At 48.3% G+C, this 20,863-nt stretch overlaps 1 protein-coding gene across 1 annotated transcript; it reads right to left on the bottom strand.

The window, feature by feature from the left end:
• Window positions 1–12,122: 12,122 nt before the first annotated feature.
• Window positions 12,123–20,603, bottom strand: Arrb2 (arrestin beta 2). Its single transcript, XM_036197394.1, has 15 exons — window positions 20,431–20,603; window positions 17,309–17,339; window positions 16,637–16,697; window positions 16,482–16,526; window positions 16,064–16,260; window positions 15,893–15,952; window positions 15,453–15,520; window positions 15,200–15,338; window positions 14,899–14,983; window positions 14,440–14,512; window positions 14,034–14,171; window positions 13,299–13,382; window positions 13,123–13,202; window positions 12,949–13,003; window positions 12,123–12,639 (listed from the first exon to the last, which is right to left on the bottom strand). The coding sequence occupies exons 1-15, from the start codon at window positions 20,451–20,453 to the stop codon at window positions 12,546–12,548; spliced, it is 1,233 nt and encodes a 410-aa protein (XP_036053287.1). The 5' UTR covers window positions 20,454–20,603; the 3' UTR covers window positions 12,123–12,545.
• Between the last annotated feature and the right edge of the window lie 260 nt (window positions 20,604–20,863).

Here is a 20,863-nt window from a genome sequence, read left to right as displayed (position 1 = left end):
ATAAGTCAATAATTACATTAACAATGTCCAGTCCATTAACATTTGACAAATCCAGAGAAAATACTCTGTATTTTAACCTATTTTGGTGAGTCCAAAGTATTACACTTAATTCTCTTTCTTTCTTCCTTTCTTTCTTCCTTCCTTCCTTCCTTCCTTTTTTTTTTTTTTTTTTTTTTAAGTTTTTTCGAGACAGGGTTTCTCTGTGTAGTTTTGGTGCCTGTCCTGGATCTGGCTTTGTAGACCAGGCTGGCCTTGAACTCACAGAGATCCACCTGGCTCTGCCTCCCAAGTGCTGGGATTAAAGGCACATGACACCACCACCCAGCTTAATTCACTTTCTATCCTAACTTGTATTACAACCTAAAACTGTCTTTTGATGTTTTTCAAACTTATACACTTTATACTTCTTTAATGAGTTTCTTTTCTGAATTTGTTAACAAGGAAAACTATAATTATAACTATCTAGTCTTCAACTTCCTCAGAGACCTGAGAAGGAAATAATATTATCTAAGTAAGCAGAAAGTACAAACAAGCAATTTCCAAAAAATGTGAGAAATGACAAAAACAGCTGGCTGCCTGGACAGTCACCCAAGCTGCCTCTGCAACATTGGGGCATCCATCTTCAGCCTACAGGCCTAGCATATCTGACAGTTTCATCTGTGAAGCAGGATTTTCTAAAGGACCTTCCTACCTTGTCTTGGCAAGGTTTGACAGTCCTTTCTTTTGTGTCTTGTTTGTCCATTTTGACAGCACACTGTCAGCAGTTGAGGCAAGGGCACTTTCTTGCCCAGTGGCTAACTTTTGCCACAAAGAATGTAAACTCCATATGAAGTTTTTTTGATGCCCACCATCTTCTCTGAAGTGGATTGGTGCTGCCAGGAACAGACATGTCTCATAGTCATAAAAAAAAAAAAAAAAATCTATGTTATTAAAAAATCTTAAATGCCATATTCTGTAGATCTCTGAAGTGTTTGAAGAAGAAAGACCTGTCTATCTAAAAATTATGTTTGACCTTGAATACATACCTAATATGACTTACAAGTTTGATTGTAATGACTAACTACTAACTTACATTTCTTTATATTCTAATTAGTTGATAATAATAACTTTCAAGGACTAGCAATTTGCATTACATTGTTGAATGAACTGTATAAGTACAATACCTTGAACAAGATTAGAAGTATATGTACAGTGTGTTCCAATAAAATTAATCTCAAACTTGTATCAATATACAAAAGTTTATTCAATATTCAAAAATCCAGTGTAAAGTATTTAAAACTAGTAGTTGCTTCTTAAAAGTAGATTCAATAATTTGCCTTTTTTTAAATCTTATCATATCCATATCCTCCCTTTTTTTCTTTTCAGAGTAGATTCAATAATTTGTCCTTTTATCCTATCATTTATATATTTTTTCCAGAATAGATTCAGTAATCCACCTTTTATCCTATTATTTCTGTATAATATATTTCTATATCATATCTACCTTTCTTCTTTTTTTTGTTTTTTTTGTTTTTGTTTGTTTGAGACAGGGTTTCTCTGTAGCTTTGGGCCTGCCCTGGACTAGCTCTGTAGACCAGGCTGGCCTTGAACTCACAGAGATCCACCTGCCTCTGCCTCCCAGGTGCTGTGATTACAGGCATGTGCCACCACTGCCTGGCCACCTTTCTTTTTTTAGAAAGAGATTGACTATGACCAATAACACTTTTTGGTGTTTTGTTTGTTTGTTTGCTGGGGGGGAGGGGATTGGTTTGGGGTCCCCCCCCCCCCAGACAGGGTTTCTCTGTGTAGCTTTGGAGCCTGTTCTGGAACTCGCTCTGTAGCCCAGGGTTTTTGTTGTTGTTGTTGTTGTTGTTGTTTATTTGTTTGTTTGTTCGTTTTTTAAGATTTATTTATTTAGTATACAGAAGAGGGTGCCAGATCTCATTACAGATGGTTGTGAGCCACCATGTGGTTGCTGGGAATTGAACTCTGAAACTCTGGAAGAGCAGTCAGTGCTCTTAACCTCTGAGCCATCTCTCCAGCCCAGAAAATCTTTTTCATGCAATATGAAAAAGATTTTTTCCAGATGATTTGTCCTTTTTCTTCAGATGTCTCATTTGTCCAGTGTTCTTCAGATTCCTTCATTCTCTTGAAAGAAAAAAACAAAACCCTTCCCCAACCCTAACTTTGGGGAGTTTCTAAATCTAATCTTTATCAATTTTGATTTATGGTTTCTCCTGAATTTTTTGTTCTGTCTCCTATGGCTATTCTATCACCCCAAGCAGTGTGTTTTTTTACAGTAGGCATTAAGTTCTTTAATTGCTCTGAGAAGAAGTTTCTTCTATAATGACAAGAAAGGACTGAACTGAATTTGACATGTGAGCCTACAAGAAGCCCCTCAGGGAGTTTTCCAATGGCAAAGGCAAAGGATTACCTTGCCTGCCCCTTGTTGATCTACATTTGTTAGTCCAGTGTCTGCCTTTGCCACACCTTCTGCATAATCCAGAAGGGAGGGGAGTTCTGTTGGGAATATTCCTTGAGAAAACATTATTTCTAGGAATGTCCTGTTTACAGTCCCTTTTAGGTGACCTTGTTTACTGCAACTGAAACATTTGACATTACTATTTTTCTTCAAACCCCTGGCAATCACCTTTCCTTATCCAAGCATCATCATCATCATGAGATTCAATATTAATTGTATCTCAGATTCATTCCTCCAAGGGTGCTGGTCTTACCTTTAATGGCCTAATTATCCTTTTGCATTGTGCATTAGTATTTTCAAAAGCCAGAGATTCAATTATTATTTGTCTAGCTTCTGAATTTGGTATCATTCTATTTACTGCTGAAGTCAATCTTTGTAAGAAATCAGTGAAGATTTCTTTTGGGCCCTGTATAACTTGTAAATGACTCAGTTTTCTTTCCTACATCTTCAATTCTGTCCCAAGTATTCAAGGCTGCCTGTGGCATAAAGCCAGGGTGTGGTGGTCATCATATAAAGATTGTCTTTGAGAGGCAGGCGGATCTTTGTGAGTTTGAGGCCAGCCTGGTCTACAGAGTGAGATCCAGGAAAGGTGCAAAGCTACACAGAGAAACCCTGCCTGGAAAACAAAACAAACAAAAAAAAAAAAAAAAAAAAAAAAAAAGATTGCCTTTGTATATTAGCATAATAACCTCCAAGAAGCTGATCTTGGCAAATTTCAATATTTCTAGCTCTACTTTTTTGTTCAATGGTCTTAGCCTCATCTTTCCACCAGGTCCTCCGTTGTAATTGGGGACCAGCCTCTAAGATTGTTGTAACCAAATCTCTCCAGTCTTTAGGGATATTTCTGTTACAAATTGACCACAAGTTTAACATCTGCTTCATGAAAGATGAGTGGATGCCATATGAGACTATTGCTTCTTTGAATCTCCTCAAATCTAACATTTACACAGGAATCCCATCAGCTCTTACACAGCCTTGAGGATATTGATCAATGGGTAGTTCCTGTAAGGTTACTAGATGGATTAATGTTGGGTGTTTGAATGCCTTTGGCTGTTTCTCTGTAACCTTACAATGCAATGCTGAGATTGGTTCTCCTTTAAATTCTTCTATTAGGGTCTGAATTTCTCTATAATCTGTTTTAACACATCTTTCTAAAACTTTTATCTTGGCACTCATATTAGCCAACTTTTTAAACGATAAGACAAAGATGGTCAAACAAATAATATTTATAATTGACATTATATCTATCCCATCAACATTAATTATCTTGTCATTTAATTGTTCCATTTTCAGACCATTTAATGTATAGTCAAACAGAGACCAAATGCCTTCCATTGTAAAAATGTTTCCCATCTTTTAATGTGGGAAAAAAAAAACTTTCTTTTAACTAATTCTTCCCTTTAGGAAATCCCAACTGCTGACAGTGACAATTCAGATGACGGTGTGGAAGCAGCCCGAGGAGGGGCCCAGAGAAAGCCAAAACCCACCAGGAGAGGAAAGAAATGAAAGTTCCAGCCATCTGCATGGGAGAAGTGTGTGAAAATTCCTGACTCCTGTGGGTTTTGGAGAAGTGTGTGAAAATTCCTGACTCCTGTGGGTTTTGGAGCCCTTAGCATCCTCTCCTCCTTTTCTTGCTCCTCTTTCCTCTCAGAGTTCTCCTCCTATTTATTCTGCCTGGAGCCCCGCCTGTCCTTCTCCTGCCTCGCCATTGGCCATTCAGCTCTTTATTAGACCATCAGGTGTTTTAGACAGGCCCAGTAACACAGCTTCACAGAGTTCAACAAATGCAACATAAAAGAATGCAACGCATCTCTGCATCATTAAACAAATGTACACATCATAAATGTACACATCTTAAACTAATATTCCACAACAAGAGACAGTCTTAGTGCTGACCTCAGACCAACTGAATCACAGTCTGTGTTGAAAGATCCCCAGGTGACTTGTGTGCACAATAAAATGTGAGAAACACTGCCCACTGGCACTCACTATGCACGTGTGGTGAGACCTGGGTTGTCTCTGCCCTGAGCTGGGGCAGGTGGAAAAAAGGAGGATGAGGAGGACGAGACGTGTGTTGGGGCCTGGCTTGGAAGTGGCTCATATTTCATCAAAGGAAACTTAGCCACGTGTTTTCACCACCTCTGGAAAATGCAGGCCTTTCCTAAGTCAGCCACTGCAACACCTCAAGAGAATAGATTTTAAGCAGGTTTGTAGAGATTCACAAAGCTAAACTCCCAGTTAGGAAGACAGAATAAAAACATTTTGGTCTGTACAGACTGTCAGATTTCCCCAGGGAAGAGGCAGCTAGGACATCCACAAACTGAGAAAGGTCATTCGTGAGAGATGACCACGAACCCCAGTTCAATAGAAAGATTTCGAAATATGTCTTTGAGGAGATGAAAGGGATGAACATCTTCAGGTTTTTTGTTTTGTGTTTTCCGAGACAGGGTTTCTCTGTGTAGCTTTGCACCTTTCCTGGAACTCACTCTGTAGACCAGGCTGGCCTCGAACTCACAGAGATCCACCTGGCTCTGCCTCCCGAGTGCTGGGATTAAAGGTGTGCGCCACCACCGCCTGATCATCTTTAGTTTTGAAAGAATGAACATGTAGACTCTTAGAAGAGAGTCTAGGGCTGAATTCATGATGTATTTGGAGAACAAGCACTTTTCAAATGATGTTACTCAGGGGGGTCAAAGTTGTATCAAAAGAGAGAGGGCCACAGAGTCCACTATAAATCTTAGCAGAGGCATAATTCAGTGCCGGTAGGGATCGGACCCCAACTGACACAATACTCAGGAATGGGGGCAGGATGGGAAGCACTGTACGAGGATCAGGAGGGACAAAAGGGGCTCAACCTTCACCTTCTGCCAGATTTGTCCAAGCTGTGGCCTGCATCTATAAATTCATCTTCCAATTCTGCCTACAAGATCATAAACTTAAACCATAATGAACATTAAAAAAATCTTGCCGCTCCTTTCCTCCTCTCATCATTAGATATTTTTTTTTTGTAGTTCTTTGTTTTTTTGTTTTTTGTTTTTTGTTTTTGTTTTTTGGTTTTTTTTTTGCAACTCAGTTTTGCAGTTCAGCGTAGTCTGCAGTCTGAACTTTGTAGATGACAGCATTGTGTCATAAGTCATAGCTGGGCACCTGCTAGATGATGCTGAGAGGGGAAGTCAAGAAGGAGCAAAATGAGTGTGTTCAGAGATGGGGGAGTAAATGTCCTCAGAACCATGTGAAGGAGGTGGAGAGAGCTGATCCCTCCAAGGAGAAAGAAATCAGGGCTTTACTTTTTTTCTTGTTAAAACTTTTTTTTTCTTGGTTTTTCGAGACAGGGTTTCTCTGTGTAGTTTTGGTGCCTGTCCTGGATCATGCTCTGTAGACCAGGCTGGCCTCGAACTCACAGAGATCTGCCTGGCTCTGCCTCCGGAGTGCTGGGATTAAAGGCGTGCACCACCACCGCCCAGCCTTGTTAAAACTCTTAAAGCTGCCGGGTGGTGGTGGTGATAGTGTACACCTTTAATCCCAGAGCTCAGGAGGCAGAAGTGGGCAGATCTATGTGAGTTTGAAGATAGCCTCGTCTATATAGTGAATTCTAGGACAGCTAGGGCTATGTAATGAGACACTAAATGAAAAAACCAACCAAACAACAACAAAAACCCAAACAGGGTGCACACCTTTAATCCCAGCACTTGGGAGGCAGAGGCAGGTGGATCTCTGTGAGTTTGAACAGCCTGGCCTACAGAGCAAGTTCCAGGACAGCTAGGGCTACACAGAAAAACCCTGTCTTGAAAAAACAAAAACAAACAAACAAACAAGCAAACAAAAACAACCCAAACAAATACAACCACCGCACCAAAGAATATTGTAACACCATATGACTCTTTTTTGTATGTATATGGTGCTGTAGATAAACTCAGGGTCTTATATGCGCTAGGCAAACATTCTACACCAGCCCTTATTTGCTGCCTTAAAAGATTTGTATTTATTACCTTGAAAATAAAAAGTAAATTTAAAAAAAGAACCAAGCTGGATAATAAGTCCAGAGGTAGAAGGAAGAAGGGGTCAAGGTCAGCCTTATCTACTTGTCTCAAAAAACCAAACCAAGGGGCTGGTGAGATGGCTCAGCAGTTAACAGAGTGCTCTTCCAGAGGACCCAGGTTCAATTCCCGGCACCACATAGTGGCTCACAACCAACCGTGACTCCAGTCCTAGGAGACCCAACACCTCCTCATATCCATAGGTACCACATGCATATAGTGTGCAGACATACATGCAGGCAAACTACCCACATACATAAAGTAAAAATAAAGATTAAAAATAAAACAACAAAAATATCCAAACTAAAAACAGAGAAAACTTTAGAAACCTAAAAGGAGAGAAAATCGAGAAAGACATTCCTGTGGAAGAGACTTCGGAGTGGAAGAGAGGCCTCCCCCCCTTGCTTTCTTCCCTCTCTCTCCTTCCTTTCTTCCTGTTCCCTTCAATGGAAGGGACTGGAGTGGGTTTCTTTACCTTGGAGGAAGAGCCTGTAGAGAGATAGATTGAAGAGGAGGAGGTGGTTTGATGAACTGAGATCTAGGAGATGAGAGGGGAGATGTGAGCAGAAATGAGGGACTGGCCTTGCCCTAGGGATGCACCATAACCTGCCTGTGTTGAACTGTCTTCTACATCAATGTAGGGGAGCATGAGGTGGGATACCAAAATCACCCATGCTTTTTTCCCCCCTTATCTGGAGAAAGGGGGAGAAGCCCCTGAGCATGAGGCAGGTGTAAAATTAGTAGTATGGGGCAGAGGAGGAGGTAAGGGAGTTATCAAGTATTGGAAGCCCAGCCTAGGTTAGAGACCATCAGTGGTCCTGGATCTCTACTCAGGCCTCAGCAGTGTCAGAACCTACGTGTGTTCAAAGGTATTTGTCGAATGAACAAATAAGTGTGGTCGTGTGCCTCCTGTCTTCGGCAGCGTACACCGACCAGCCATGGGCCCTAATGTTAGCGTAAAGAGGTGGGGGTGGGTGATGGTTTTAATTGTGAAAGGGAAGAGAAACCCAGTGTGCCAGTGAGATAGTGGTGGATAAGATCTTGGATAAGATCTTGGTATGTGAACTGGAAAGAATGAGAAGTGTCAAATCATGAGCTCATGGAAGGGTAAATGGCTTTGTGACCAAATAAACGAAGAAGCCAGTTAGGAAATGGCTATAAAAGTCTACCTCCGACTAAAAGTACACGCATTAATAATATCAGAAGGAAGTGTTTTGCTATAATCTCAGAACTCTGAAGCCTAAAGCTCAAGAGTTCAAGCCATCTACAGAATGGAAACAACAGAAACGTTTTGGAACTAGATAAAGGTGAAAGCTATACAACACTGTGGTGTGGAGATCTCAAACAATGTACACCACGTGCTCTAAAACAAAAAGAGAGCAAGATACAAATGCAGAAGATGCAGCCAGGTGGTGGTGGTGCACACCTTTAATCCCGGCACGTGGGAGGCAGAAGCAGGATCTCTGTGAGTTCAAGGCCAGCCTGGTTCCAGGACAGCCAGGACTGTTAAACGCAGAGTAACCCGGTCTCAGGAAAAACAAACAAACAACAACAACAAAAGAAGCAGAAGGTGTAACAACCTGGGAAAATACCATATACTACAAAGGGTAATTTCCTCTTCCTCCCCACACCCCTCCTTCTCCCTTTCTTGTGCTTTGGGCATGCTTGCTAGGCAAGCACTACCAATGAGCTAGCAACACCCCCCTCCCCCCTGTTCTTTCCCTTGGGGCCGGGGATTGAACCCAGGATGTACACAGCCTGGGTGAGTGCTGTACTCTCACTGGGCTGTACTCCAGCCTTTATTAGTGTGCTCATTTTATTTTCCATTTGTCCGTGTGTGCTTCGTTTATTATTTATTTATTTATTTGAGATAGGATCTCCCTGTGTAGCCCTAGCTGGCAGAGATCAAAGGTGTGCACCACCACACCCAGCATTTATTTGTTTTGTAGACAGTGTCTCACTCTGTATTTCTGGCTGTCCTGGAACTCAACATGGATCATCCCAGCCCCAGACTTGAGGCAATTATCCTGCCTTTGACTCCTAAGTATGGGGGTTATAGTGTGTCATTATGTCCATATTATCAGTGTTTGTTATTGTACAAAATAATGGGTTTCATTATGCCATTCGTGCACATATATGGTGTTTTGACCATATTCACTGCCTTATTACCCTCTCTTACCCCCTTTACCCCATGGACCCCTTCTTCTTGCCTATCAGTTGTTTTTCTATGCTACCTTTGCACACATGTGAGAAAACATGCAGTGCTCATCCGAGACTTGATTAGTTTACATGGCAAGATTTTTTCTATATTCTCTCTCTCTTTTTGTTTTGTTTTGTTTTGTGTTTTGAGATGGGGTTTCTCTCTGTAGCTTTGGAGCCTGTCCTGGAACTCACTCTGTAGACCAGGCTGGCCTTGAACTCACAGAGATCCACCAGGCTCTACTTTCTAAGTGCTGGGATTACAGGCGTGCACCACCACCCAGATTTTGCTGTATTCTTTAAAAATCTGTATTATGTATGAATGTGTGTGTACGTGTCCCATGGTTCATGTGTGGAGGTCAGAGGACAATTTGTCTTGTGTGTTCGGGTATTGAACTTGGGTCTTCAAAATTGATAATAAGCACCTTTGACCACTGCACCATTTCTCCAGCCCTATTTGCTGCACTCCCAAGAGTTTTGCAGCTATTCAAGTTGTGTGTAGATGGATGTAGCTCGTGACAGAGCACTTGCCTAGTGTGCTTGAGGTCCTGTGTTTAGCAGCCAGCACTGCCCCACCTACCTAATCCCCTAAAAGAAATAAAAAGGCATCAGCTCAGTAAGTCGGGTTTATCTTCACTTATAATCAGATAAATGTAATTGAGATAGGAAATACTCCGAGTTGAAGAGCAGTGATTTTTCTTTAGAAGACCAAGGATTGATTCTCAGAATCTACCTGCAGCTCACAGCTACCTGTAACTCCAGTCCCACCATGTCAGTCCCACTGACACCCTCACCATGAGTACTGCACATACGTGACACAAAAATATACATGCCAGCAAGACACTCATATATGTTTAAAAAAAAATGCTGGGGCATGGTGGCATATGCCTTTAATCCCAACACTTAGGAGGCAGAGGCAGGCAGATTAGTGAGTCGGAGGTCAGCCTGGGCTATGTAATGAAACCCTGTCTCTAAATAAATTTTACCTGCACTGATATGATTAGAAATATGTTCACCCTCTCTGAACCAGCAACTCTTTAAAAAGAGAAAGTTTATTTATTTGTGTGTGTGTGTGTGTGTGTGTGTGTGTCTGTGTGTGTGTGTGTGTGTCTGTCTGTCTGTATGAAGGTTATGTGCACATGAACACAAGTGCCATGGAGGCCAGAAGAGACTCAGAACCCTGGAGTTGGAGCTCTAGACTATTGTGAGCTGCCTGGCATAAGTTCGGGGAACCAAACTCGGATCCTCTGCAAAAGCAGTCCGTGCCCTTTACCTGCTGAGCCATGTCTCCAGCCTGCAGCCCTCCTTTCAGGCTCTGTCTTACAGTGTACGTCACACAGCCCAAAAGACAGATCTTCAAGGATAACTTACAAAACAGAACAACAACAAAAAATAGTAGACATTCAGAATGTTCATAGGAGACCAGTAAACATAAATGACATCTAGTAACTAATAGAGCTGCTCCTTAAAGGGATGGGGTGGATGTGAGCAGGGCTTCGGGAAGCCTCTTCCGGTTAACACTATCAAGTGAAGGCAGCGAGATGTGGATGAGCTCATGGCTTGCTGCCCCTGTATTGAGATGAGGCAGTGAGGATTTCATGTGTGTGACTCAACACAAAGAACAGTCTTTGAATAAACAAGGATAGCAGTGGTTGGTGGGAGAAAGAAATCAGGGTCAGGGACGGGCAGGAGGGAGCTTGCCTTTTCACTATTTACCATTTTATACTGTTGAGATTTTTTTTAAAGCCATGTGCATGGATTGCCTTCTAAACAGCACTGAAAACATCAGTTTTTGTTGTTGTTTTAAAAGCAGCATTCTCCAACCCCTAGTCATGGGTTTTTCCTCTGGATCTTCTGACTCAGAACCTGAGACTGAAGAGCCTAATTCTGGATCTTTATCTTGCCTCCCTGGTGAAGCTAGGTCCATGGCCTTAGAAGGTCAAGGAGCAGGGTCACAGGGGTCAGGGACGCTAGAGGCAAAGACTTGAAAGGGGCTAGTTCCATTCGTGACATGAGTAGAGGAGATGGCCTGTGAAAGGGTAAGCAAAGACTGGATAAATGATTTAATTGCAATTTCATGAGCTTCAGCACAGACCAGTGCCCGTGCACACTGCTCCCATCTGTCTCAACAAAACCTACCTCACTTCTTGTTGGCTGCTCTGGTCCCTGGTCTGAGTTTATACGTTACACCTTCCAGCCTTCTTGTGAGGCTGTGCCATGGTCCCAAATGTTTGTCCATGTACACCCCCTAACTCATTTTCAGTTCTCTGCTGCTTCAAGTTCACTTCCTCTAGGGAAATCATCCCCCAACCTCAGCCTACATCACACCAATGCTTTCTCAGTTCCCATTCTTGGGACACAGGTAGTACCACCAGGGAATGCTTTAAAACTTGTATGTCCTTATACCATGCTTGGCACACAATAGAGATGCTTACGAGATGGAGCCTTTAGAAAGGTGTCCTAGCTAACTTTGTGTCAACTTGACACAAGTGAGGGTCACTGGAGAGGAGGGAGCCTCAGTTGAGAAAATGCCTCCCTAAGACCAGACCATAGGCAGGCATGCAGGGCTTCTTCTTAGTCATCAATGGGGAAGGGCCCAGCACATCGTGGGTGGTGTCACCCCTGAGCAAGTGGTCCTGGGTTCTATAAGAAAGCTGACTGAGCAGGCCATGGAGAGTGAGCCAGTAAGCAGCACTCCTCCATGGCTTCTGCCTCAGCTCCTGCCTCCAGGTTCCTGCCTTGTTTGAGTTCCTGTCCCGACTTCCTCCAACATGGGCTATGGTGTGGAAGTATAAGCCAAATAAGCCCTTTCCTCTCCAACTTGCTTTGGTCATGGTGTTTCATCACGGCAATAGTAACCCTAAGTAGGACAGAAAGGTCACCTGCAGGAGTTACAGTGGGTGATGTGGGAGGTGAGAAATGTCTGTAGAGTGTGGCTGACACCTTCCCACCCTGCCTGGCCTTGGCCCACACAGTGTGGCTCTTACTGAGGTTGCTTGTATGGCATCTGTCTGGTGAGGTATGCAGGCAGATGTGGTTATAAAGTCCCAGAAGCAGACTGCTTCACAAACCAGAAGGGACAGTGGAGACAAACCTAACAAGATCACAGTGTGGTCACGTGCTGCCAGCCTCAACCGAGAGGCACCTGTCCTGCCCAGCTCCCTGGACCATCTCACCTTCTGGGAAGTTAGTTAGTGTTTTCCTTGTAGAAGACTGTTAACTTTGTGGCTTTGCCAAGCTCTACCCTGGAGTGTGCACCCACCAAACTAAGTTTCAATCTTTACCTTGGGACACAGGCATAGCACAGTCATCCAGCAAACATCTATTGATAACCCGTGTAAGGTACCCTGAAGATGCAGAAAAAAGCACCATGGATGGGCACACTGCACAACCCCTCCAACTCTGCAGAGAAAACATGTACACACTCAGGCCTATTCAAAGGTTTATTTCTTCCCTATGTTCTGAAACAAAGAAATGGCCTTGCCCCCCACCCCACCCCAAAGTCTCATCTTCAAGGAATGGGAGGCAGAAGTGATGACTTGGGGGGGGGGGGTGGCAGGTTGGTCTGAGGCCAAATGTGGGAGTTCTTTCTACTCCTTTTCTCTAAATCACTCCTCATTTTCAGTGTTCCCTTTCCCAAAACCTTAGGTGTGCACACAGCTCGCCACCCTAGGGAGCAGGGCTGGGGCCTCGGAGCTGAAGTCAAAAGATTAATGCCCACTTTCCACAAATGATGGGTCCAGTGCGTAATCTTGGGTGGATGGGGAAGGAGGAGAGGCTGGGACCCTCCCACCCGAAATGACGGCGGCATCTTGGTCCTGCCCTCCCCCCTCTCCCAGGCCGTCTTCCTAGCAGAACTGGTCGTCACAGTCATCATCCTTCATCCCCTTCAGCCGGAGCCGGGCAAAGTCCTCAAACACAATGTCGTCGTCTGTGGCGTAGCTTGGTGACAAGAACGAGGAGGAGGAGGCGTGGTAAGGGCTTCTGACTGTTCCTGGGGCCTCCTCCCACTCCGCTTCCCTCCCACCCCATCCTAGAGTCTGGCACTTGAGCAGGCACTAGGACCAGACAGAGAGGTCCACAAGTGACAAGGGGCCGTGGCAGCCTCAACAGGCTGACGCATCGGATTTGATCCTTCTACCCAGCTCCCCCACCAGCAGGAACCACCCACAGGGTTAAGAGGGTGGATCTGGATGATAGGGAACCTCCGTCCCGGAGGATCGAAGGAAGAAGGCAGGGAGAGTTCATTACTTGGTATCAAATTCGATGAGGTTGGTATCCACAGGCACATCTGTTTCCCGGGGGGCTGAAAGGCAGAGGGGGAGTGGGTGGAGGGGCACCAGAAGGATCTAGTGCATCTTTTCTCCCCTGGCCGATTCCGTTGTCCTCCCTCTCTGCGGGGCTCGGGGTATGGGAAGTGCTCACCTGACTGGGGTCTGGGCAGGGTGCCGTGGTCGTGGGGCTTGGGGTGCATGAGAACAAAAGGAAGTTCCACAGAGACGTCCCTGGGGAGGCAGGGGGGGGGGGCATGAAGAGCACAACTACCACGGAGCCACGGAGCCACGGAGAACCACGTGACCAGGCGTTCCCGCCATACTCACCCGCCTCGAGACACCACCAGCTTCACCTTGACCCTGTAGGACACCAGGATTCCCAGCACCTCCTTGTTGGCCCCCTCCTTGACTCTGCAATTGGGGAGGAGGGGAGCTGGGGTCAGGGACCCGGCCACGGCAATGCAGGCTCACGGCATCCCTCTGTGCAGAACCCTCCTGGGGCCTCCTCTTGGCCAAGTCACAGGGGTGCTCTGGTCAGCAGCACCTCACGTGCGGGATCCTCTGCCCCCACGTCTCTTTTTGTGGTCCCTTCTCACCATGTGGGCCCGCGTGGTGGTGGTGGTGGTGGTGGTGGTGGTGAAGCGTGTACCCAATGCGAAGGCACCGCTGGGTGAAGCTCCGGGTGCCCAAGGTCAGAGTGACACACGGCAATTCCTCACGCACACCGGGAACCTTCCCACCCAAGTCTTGAAGCTTGCGGTTCCCTCTGCCCGGAGGCCTCTTTGCTTGCACACCCACCACGGCCCTTCCCCGTCACTTCTCCCGCTCTGCTTGCTCTCCTCCCCACTTAACACTTGTTCCTAAGGCCGCTATCTAGTTGAACCACTTATCTGATTGTCCGTCTTCCCTCCCCCAGAATGTGAGAGGGTTTTGTCACTCCTGTTCACTGATACCTCCCTGGCACCTAGGACTGAGCCTGGCACATAGCCTGCATCGCACGGAAGCCTGTCCCCCCCCCCCCAACACACACACCACCACCCCGTCCGCCAGCCCCGCCCTCACATAGTGCTGGAAGCCAAGTTGGTGTCTTCATGCTTGAGCTGCCCGTCCAGGGCCAGGCCTCGCTTCTCTCGGTTGTCACTGAGCAGCGGGGTTATGGTGTACACCTTGCAGAACGTGGAACTGGGGGATACCTGGTCACTGGGGGTGGGAACAAGGGAACAAGATTCTTGGAGAGACTGGGCCAGGGGAGGTTCCGCTCACCACCCTCAGGCAGTGTACCCCCCTTCACTGTCCATTTGGGCACAGATTATGAAGGGGTAGGTTCGGACTCAACCTGTTAGTTAACAGCCTGGCGCCCCCGGCTATCGAGGGACGCCGCCCTCAGACGTGAGGTGGGCTGTGGAGATCCTGCCTTCTCATAGTCTCCCCGAGCTTGGGTCCCACACCTGTGTGCCGCCATACTCACTCCTGCTCAAGCTGAGCCACAGGACACTTGTACTGCGCGGTGCTGAAGAGGCAAATGTCGGCATACTGTCTCACTGTGGGGCAGGGGACCAAGGGGCTTTGGATGAAGTGAGACACTACCACTGCTCCACAACCCCAGACCACACGGTGTGATCCCCGCTTGTGGGGCAGCACACCCCCACCCCTGGTCAACAGCTCTCCAGAATGAACACCGAGGCTGCACACCATTCTGGAACAGACTCCATTCTTTTTTTTTTTTGAGCTGAGGACCGAACCCAGGGCCTTGTGCTTGCTAGGCCAGCGCTCTACCACTGAGCTAAATCCCCAACCCCCAGACTCAATTCTTTATGCTCTGGTAAATCTCCCACAGCGGGATATGGCCTGGGCAGACACAGCAGCCCGAAGCCCCTTGTCAGCACAGACCTCCTCCCCAAAGCCCACGCCCACCCCCACCTCCTACCAGAGACTCTGATCTTCTTGACGGTCTTGGCGGAGTTGTTGGTGACATGGACGTTGACATTGAGTGGCTCCCCGTGGTAGTACAGCTTTTGGAGGGAGGCGATTACAGGGCTGGCACTTGCCTGCTTCCCTCTGGCTCCCTCTTGGCTACTCCCCGACAGAGGCTGCTCTGCCCCACCCCCAGCCCATACAGCACCACAGCACCTCCGCCCCAAGTGAGACAATGCCATCCTGCCTGTGGCTTCACCCCTCCCCTAGACTCTGGCCTGCTTTGTGGCATCTCTGTCACCCTCACACCTCACCTCTTTGTCCAGGGAAGCCTCTAGGTGCAGGGACCTCCGGTCGGACATGAGGAAGTGGCGTGTGGTTTCAGCTGAGGGCTGGGGGCCGGGTGTCTCAGGAGCAAACTGTACCTTTCTGATGATAAGTCTCACAGAGTTCCTGAGTCAGGGGTTGGAGGAGGGGAAGGGCTCAGATTCCTACCTCCCACAGGGGCCTGGGGCTCCACGAGGCTGGGAGGGAGTGGTTAAACCAGAGAGAGAGCTGTTTCTCTACCTCTTGTGGCTTTTTTCTTCTAGTGATTTGGCACAGAAGGCACGGATCTCAAAGTCAACTCCGCAGGCCTTGGGAAGGGGAGGAAAGGCCACCTCTTACCCAAGGCTCCCGTCGTCTCTTCCAACACACCCCTTCCTTCCTCTTTGCTTCATTCCCCTTAGGTGTGGACTTTTGCCCCATCACGGAAACAGGGACTCTCTTGCCCCACTGTCTCCCTCTAGTCTGGCACCTAGCAGAGGCTGGCTCAGGGCAGTGCATGGGCGAGCCCCCATACCCAGGTACATGTTTCAGGTGCAGTGACCACACCATGCACACCCATGTCCATGGGGACATTTCCCTGTCCTCAGGACACCCCGAATTTCACCCTCCAGCTCAGCTGTCATCTGGGCTTCTGCGAAGCCCAGTTCTGGTCACATACTGTGAAAGCTGTCCTTCCATACCTTCCCCGTGTCCTCTGGTCCTGGCTGCAGCGTGACAGAGCAGGGCAAATTCTGGGGGATCTGTGGCAGAGAAGAGGAGGTATTTTGGTTCCTGGTAACAGGTGCGTCAATCCCATGTCAAGCCTACAGCCCCACTCCCTACACCCTTCAGAGAATGGGGAGCATCCTCACTGTGAAAAAGAAGGGATGGGCATGGTGGCCCAGCTTCTTCAGTAGTCGGTCCTGTAGCCGGGTGGGGGCCCGGGGTGGGTTGGGCATGGGGGGGAAGGCTTGGTAGGTGGCGATGAACAGATCTTTGCGGAAAGACAGGCCCAGTACATCCAGGTCTTCTCGGCCATAGCGGAAGGCGCAGGTGAGGGTCACGAACACTGGAAAGTGAGGGTAAGGTGGGGTGATCAGGAATAACCCCTTCCTTCATGTCACCCACATCCTTCCTCAGCATGACAGGCTCCCCTGAATCCTACTGTCTGCTCCTGCTTCATCCGGCCTTCCTTCCATCTCCCTGGGACATCCTACCGAATGCCAACCCACCAAATATCTTCTTCTTCTTCCCGCCCCCACCTCCAACTCGTAGACTTGTGTGTAGTACCTTTGCGATCCTTCAGGTAGTCAGGATCCACAAGCACCACACCATCTAGGAAGGGGAAACGGATTCATTTTCTGAAGGGGGCCCTTCCCCATTCCCAGATGTAGGAACCTCCTCCCTACCTATGGGACTAGCCGACCCCTTCTCAGCCAACTTACCCACAGGATCCACTTTGTCCAGGTGATCTACAAAGTCGCGCTTGCCCAAGTACACGGTGAGCTGAGGATGTCAAGGGTCACAGGGAACATTGGGGAGGTCGGTGGCAAGCCACCAGAGCCCTCAAAGATGGCAGTCCTGTCCTGGGCTCCCCTCGGCTGGGTTATCAGGAAGGGGATTCTCCCGGTGTTATTATTGGAAGGTGGGAGTGTTCCAGATCACTCAGTAAAGTCTTTGTTTAGGCTTTTATCTGCTCATTTGGTCCCTTTTCATACCTCTGCCCACCAACCACAGGTAGATGTGGATGTGTGGATGTGTGTGTTCCCATGTCTCCAGGGAGTACTCTGCCAGACCAGGCAGTTAGCAGCTCTCTCCACAAAGGGCTCTGTGATAAACAGGCCACAGCCTGGGGAACTATTAACTTTTCCTAGCCCCAAGTACCCTAAGGGGTACTTGGTTCCTAAGGGAGTTACGAGCGTGCTTAGGAACCTACCCCGGTCCCCACCCAGCCCTGTGGCTTCTTCAGCCTGTGGCAAGGGGTTTAAGGAGGGAAGGAAGTCTGCTTTTAGCTGTCACAGGAAGTGGGGAGCTAAGGGTTGGGGATCAACTGGGGGTAGGCTGGGCTTTGATAGGGCCCAGGGAGGATCAAAGGGTAAGTACCGTGGGTGACTCACCTTGCAGTTAGGGCTTGACTTCTTGAAGACCCTAACAAAACAGAAAGGGAGATCCCACTGCCTCCCTTAGACTCGGCAGGGACCAGCACGCCAGGACTTATCCCTCCCCAGCCCGAGAACGGGAATTCACCCCAGATCCCTGCTCTACCCTTCCCCCTTCTTTTTTAAAAATCCACATGGCAGCCCCTTGAAGCCAATTGTCAGGACAAACACTTGCTCCTTTGGTGTGTGATCACCGCTACAGTAATGTTCCTGATTGACCCAGGAACCATCTAGATTCTCCTGAGGGGTTCTTCCCCAGATGGCTACACAAGGTCTGGGTCAGAACAAACACACTTTTTTTTTTTTTTTTCCTTTCAGACAGGGTTCTTACTATGTAACCCTGGCTGGCCTGGAACTTGACATGTAGACCAGGATGTCCCCAGCTCTGAACTCCACCTGCCTCTGCCTTCTCGATGCTGGGATGAAAGGCCATGAACCGCCACACTCAGTCAAACTAATCACTTTTCAACTGACCTCTATCTTCCAGGACCCCTGGGGTGACTGCTGGAGCAATGCCTTGACTTTGCCCCTCAGACAGTTTCTACTGAAGGCACTGCTTACATCTGACTATTTCATGAACCTCTAACATCCCCATCTCTGACCTCAGCAGCTTAAAAAAAAAATCCATTTGTAGTTCAAGGCTTAACTCAGACATCTTCTCCTTCAGATTGAAGACTCAGCCCTGACTTTAATCACCAGCCCCCTCGCCCTTCATTTTGGTTCCTTTCACATCTTGTTTATATTTCATAAAGGGCGGCAGCTCTTAAACCGTGACCCTGGGACCTTGTACATTTAGACGTCCCAACACAGTAGCAGCCATGTAACAAAGATGACGATGATGGCTAACATCTATTGAGTGACTGCTGTTCCTAACAGTGTTCCAATTGCATTCATACTGCACTTGACCGAAGCCAGAGATTTTCCTGCTCTACAGTGAAGAAACCAAAGCATAATAGAGGCCAAGAATTTTGTCAACGGTCACAGAGAATGTACATGGTGGAACTCCAACATAAACTTATGGCAGACAACTCTGGCTTTAAGTCCCTGCTCTCAACCATTAAATTGTTTTTTTTTTTTGTTGTTGTTGTTGTTTTTCTTTTTGTTGTTTTTTTTTCTTTTTGATTTTTCGAGACAGGGTTTCTCTGTGTAGTTTTGGTGCCTGTCCTGGATCTTGCTCTGTAGACCAGGCTGGCCTTGAACTCACAGAGATCCGCCTGCCTCTGCCTCCTGGGTTCCTGGGATTAAAGGTGTGCACCACCACTGCCCGGCTTAACCATTAAATTGTTAAACTGGCCTGTCACTGACAGTTTGTCAAATCCAGGGGGTTTTCTATACAGGTATTGAAAGAATCTAAGCCTAAGACTCCACCCATTGCTGGGAGCATAGGGAACTGCCCCAGGGCTCTGGCTATTTTGAAGCACCACGCTACCTGGTCTCAGCAGCAATTCCTGGAAAGGGTCCCCAGATAACAAACTGAAATACTGCTCAGTGTTCCATCCTTCCTTCAACTCACTCCCATAGTTTCTACTAGGAAAACCATCTTGTCCCTTTCTTCTCAAAGGCCAAGCTGTCCATACATCACAGGGCAAACACATAGGGTCATATGACGAACTCACAGGGTGCCCAAGTATCCCCAATAAAGGCACATACGGGCATGGCAGCAGTTAGAATCATCATTCTAATTTCTGTCCCAATGAGGGCCCACAGCTAGTGCATCAGCTAGGTTGTCTCCCTTCCACTTCTGGTCCCCCTCTGTCCCATGTGTTCCTCCATGAGGAGCCCTGACAGAAGGCTGTGACAGGGCATCTGCCCTCCACATCTTCCCCAGCCATCTCTTGCCAGGTTAGGGAGGGGAAGCATGCACATACCCAGGCTGGCCAAAGAGGCAGAGTAAGGGAATTGCCAGGGAGGTGCCCAGCTGTGGGAGGTAGCTAGAGCAGATGCCCTTTTGTACTTCCTGCTAGTAGTCTCTCCATTTCCTATGGCCCAGAATTTGATGAGACTTGTAGAGAATTATGCCAAGTCAGCAGTCTCTGGTTGGTCCATCTATTCCCTCTCCTAAACCACCCAACGGAAATTTGGGGGCCTCCCCCAAGTAAGTGACTTCCTCTTTCTCTAGGGTGTTTAACCCCAAATCCAGGAAGCCAATATTCCCTCTGATCATCTCTCTCCGATATTGGTCCTCTTGATGCTTACAAGCCTAAGTTCTCACACCCCAAGGGCAGTGGGAGTGGTAGGGTTGACCCCATGTTTTGCAGAAGTGACTGTTCAGGATCAGGCCTTGGTTCTCTCTGGCTTGAGGCACAGAACCCCAACCCATTCTCTTGCTCTTGCTCCCTTGAACTCAAGCATTCACCCCCTGTCCTCTTGGGGGCGTTGGGTCACAACAGGAAGTGGATTTTTGCTATAGACCAAAAAAAGAGAACTCTTGGTATCTGGAAGGAAGGAGCCCCGATTGCACAGAAAACATCCGGGGAGTGGATGTGTGTGTCCAGGGCAGATATTACCTCTCCTCCCTCCCTGGGGCAAGAATACCGCCCAATTTCAGCGAGGGTCCCTATGCACTCCACTCCCTCAAGAAGCTGTTGCTCCTAGTAACCTAGGAGAAGAAGACCGAAGTTTGGTAGCAGAGCTATCTGGCCCTCGGGACAGGTGGGAGCAATCAGACTGTGGGGTATTGGACAGGAGTCTCTCCATTGGTTGGGCATCAGTCTAGGGGAATCCCTTCCCAGCATCCAGTCTCCCTGCACACAACCCCTCGGGGCCGGCCACCTGCTCCTCCTTCCGCCGCCCCTGCATCTCAGCCTGCACAGAGAACCCAGTAGTCCGACTCCTACATCTCTTCGAGAACCCAGGCGTGGGTTTCCTGATCCCTACAGCTCTTGCAATCTGCAGGAGTCCAAGCACGCACCCCACCCAGTATCTTTAAGGACCTAGGCTTGCGGCCCCGGACCGCTACCCTCTAGGGACCCAGGCGTCCGGCCCCCGGGTTTCTTGCCCGGTGTCCTTGTCTGGAGATCATCCCCGCACCCTCCGCGAGCCACCGCCCGTGCCCCGCAGCACGGCCCCACCTCCCTTACCTGGTCCCGGGTTTTTCCCCCATGGTGCGCGCGCGCTCGCCACCCTCCACCCGCCGGGTTCGCGGCTCGCTCGCAGCCTTCTTGCCCGCTGCCAGGTCCCCCGCTCCTCCCCGCGCCACTGCGCACGCGCGCCCTCGCGCTTTCCCCCTCCCTCCTTCCCCTCCCCGCGGGTCTGGGTCTCAGGGAGCCGGGGCCAGCTGCGTCAGCCGGATCCCGCGCGCCGCTGCGCTGCCCGCCCGCCCGCCCGCCCTCCCCGGTCTGGCTCCGCCCCACGCCTCCGTCCTCCGACTCCCAGGGGGCCGCCTCTCCGCGCGGTCCCTCTCCCACTCTCCCCGCCCATCTCGCCGCCCCTCCTCAACCCCTTGGAACCAGATTGGGCCCCTTTAAAAGGAGGCGGCCGCCTTCCAGGCGATTAGAGCCATCTGATTGGCCT

This window comes from Onychomys torridus, chromosome 8 (assembly GCF_903995425.1).
Source record: "Onychomys torridus chromosome 8, mOncTor1.1, whole genome shotgun sequence".
NCBI lineage: Eukaryota > Metazoa > Chordata > Mammalia > Rodentia > Cricetidae > Onychomys > Onychomys torridus.
Note: the sequence above shows the minus strand (reverse complement) of the source record. Positions and strands in the feature narration are given on the sequence as shown.

Coding starts and splice junctions, on each gene's coding strand:
- Arrb2 (XM_036197394.1), bottom strand. CDS start 20,453: ATGGGGGAAAAACCCGGGACCAG. Junction 14,984..15,199: donor AGGCTTCCCTGGACAAAGAG/GTGAGGTGTGAG, acceptor TCCCTCCAAAAG/CTGTACTACCACGGGGAGCC. Junction 13,383..14,033: donor AACTTGGCTTCCAGCACTAT/GTGAGGGCGGGG, acceptor CCCCAATTGCAG/AGTCAAGGAGGGGGCCAACA.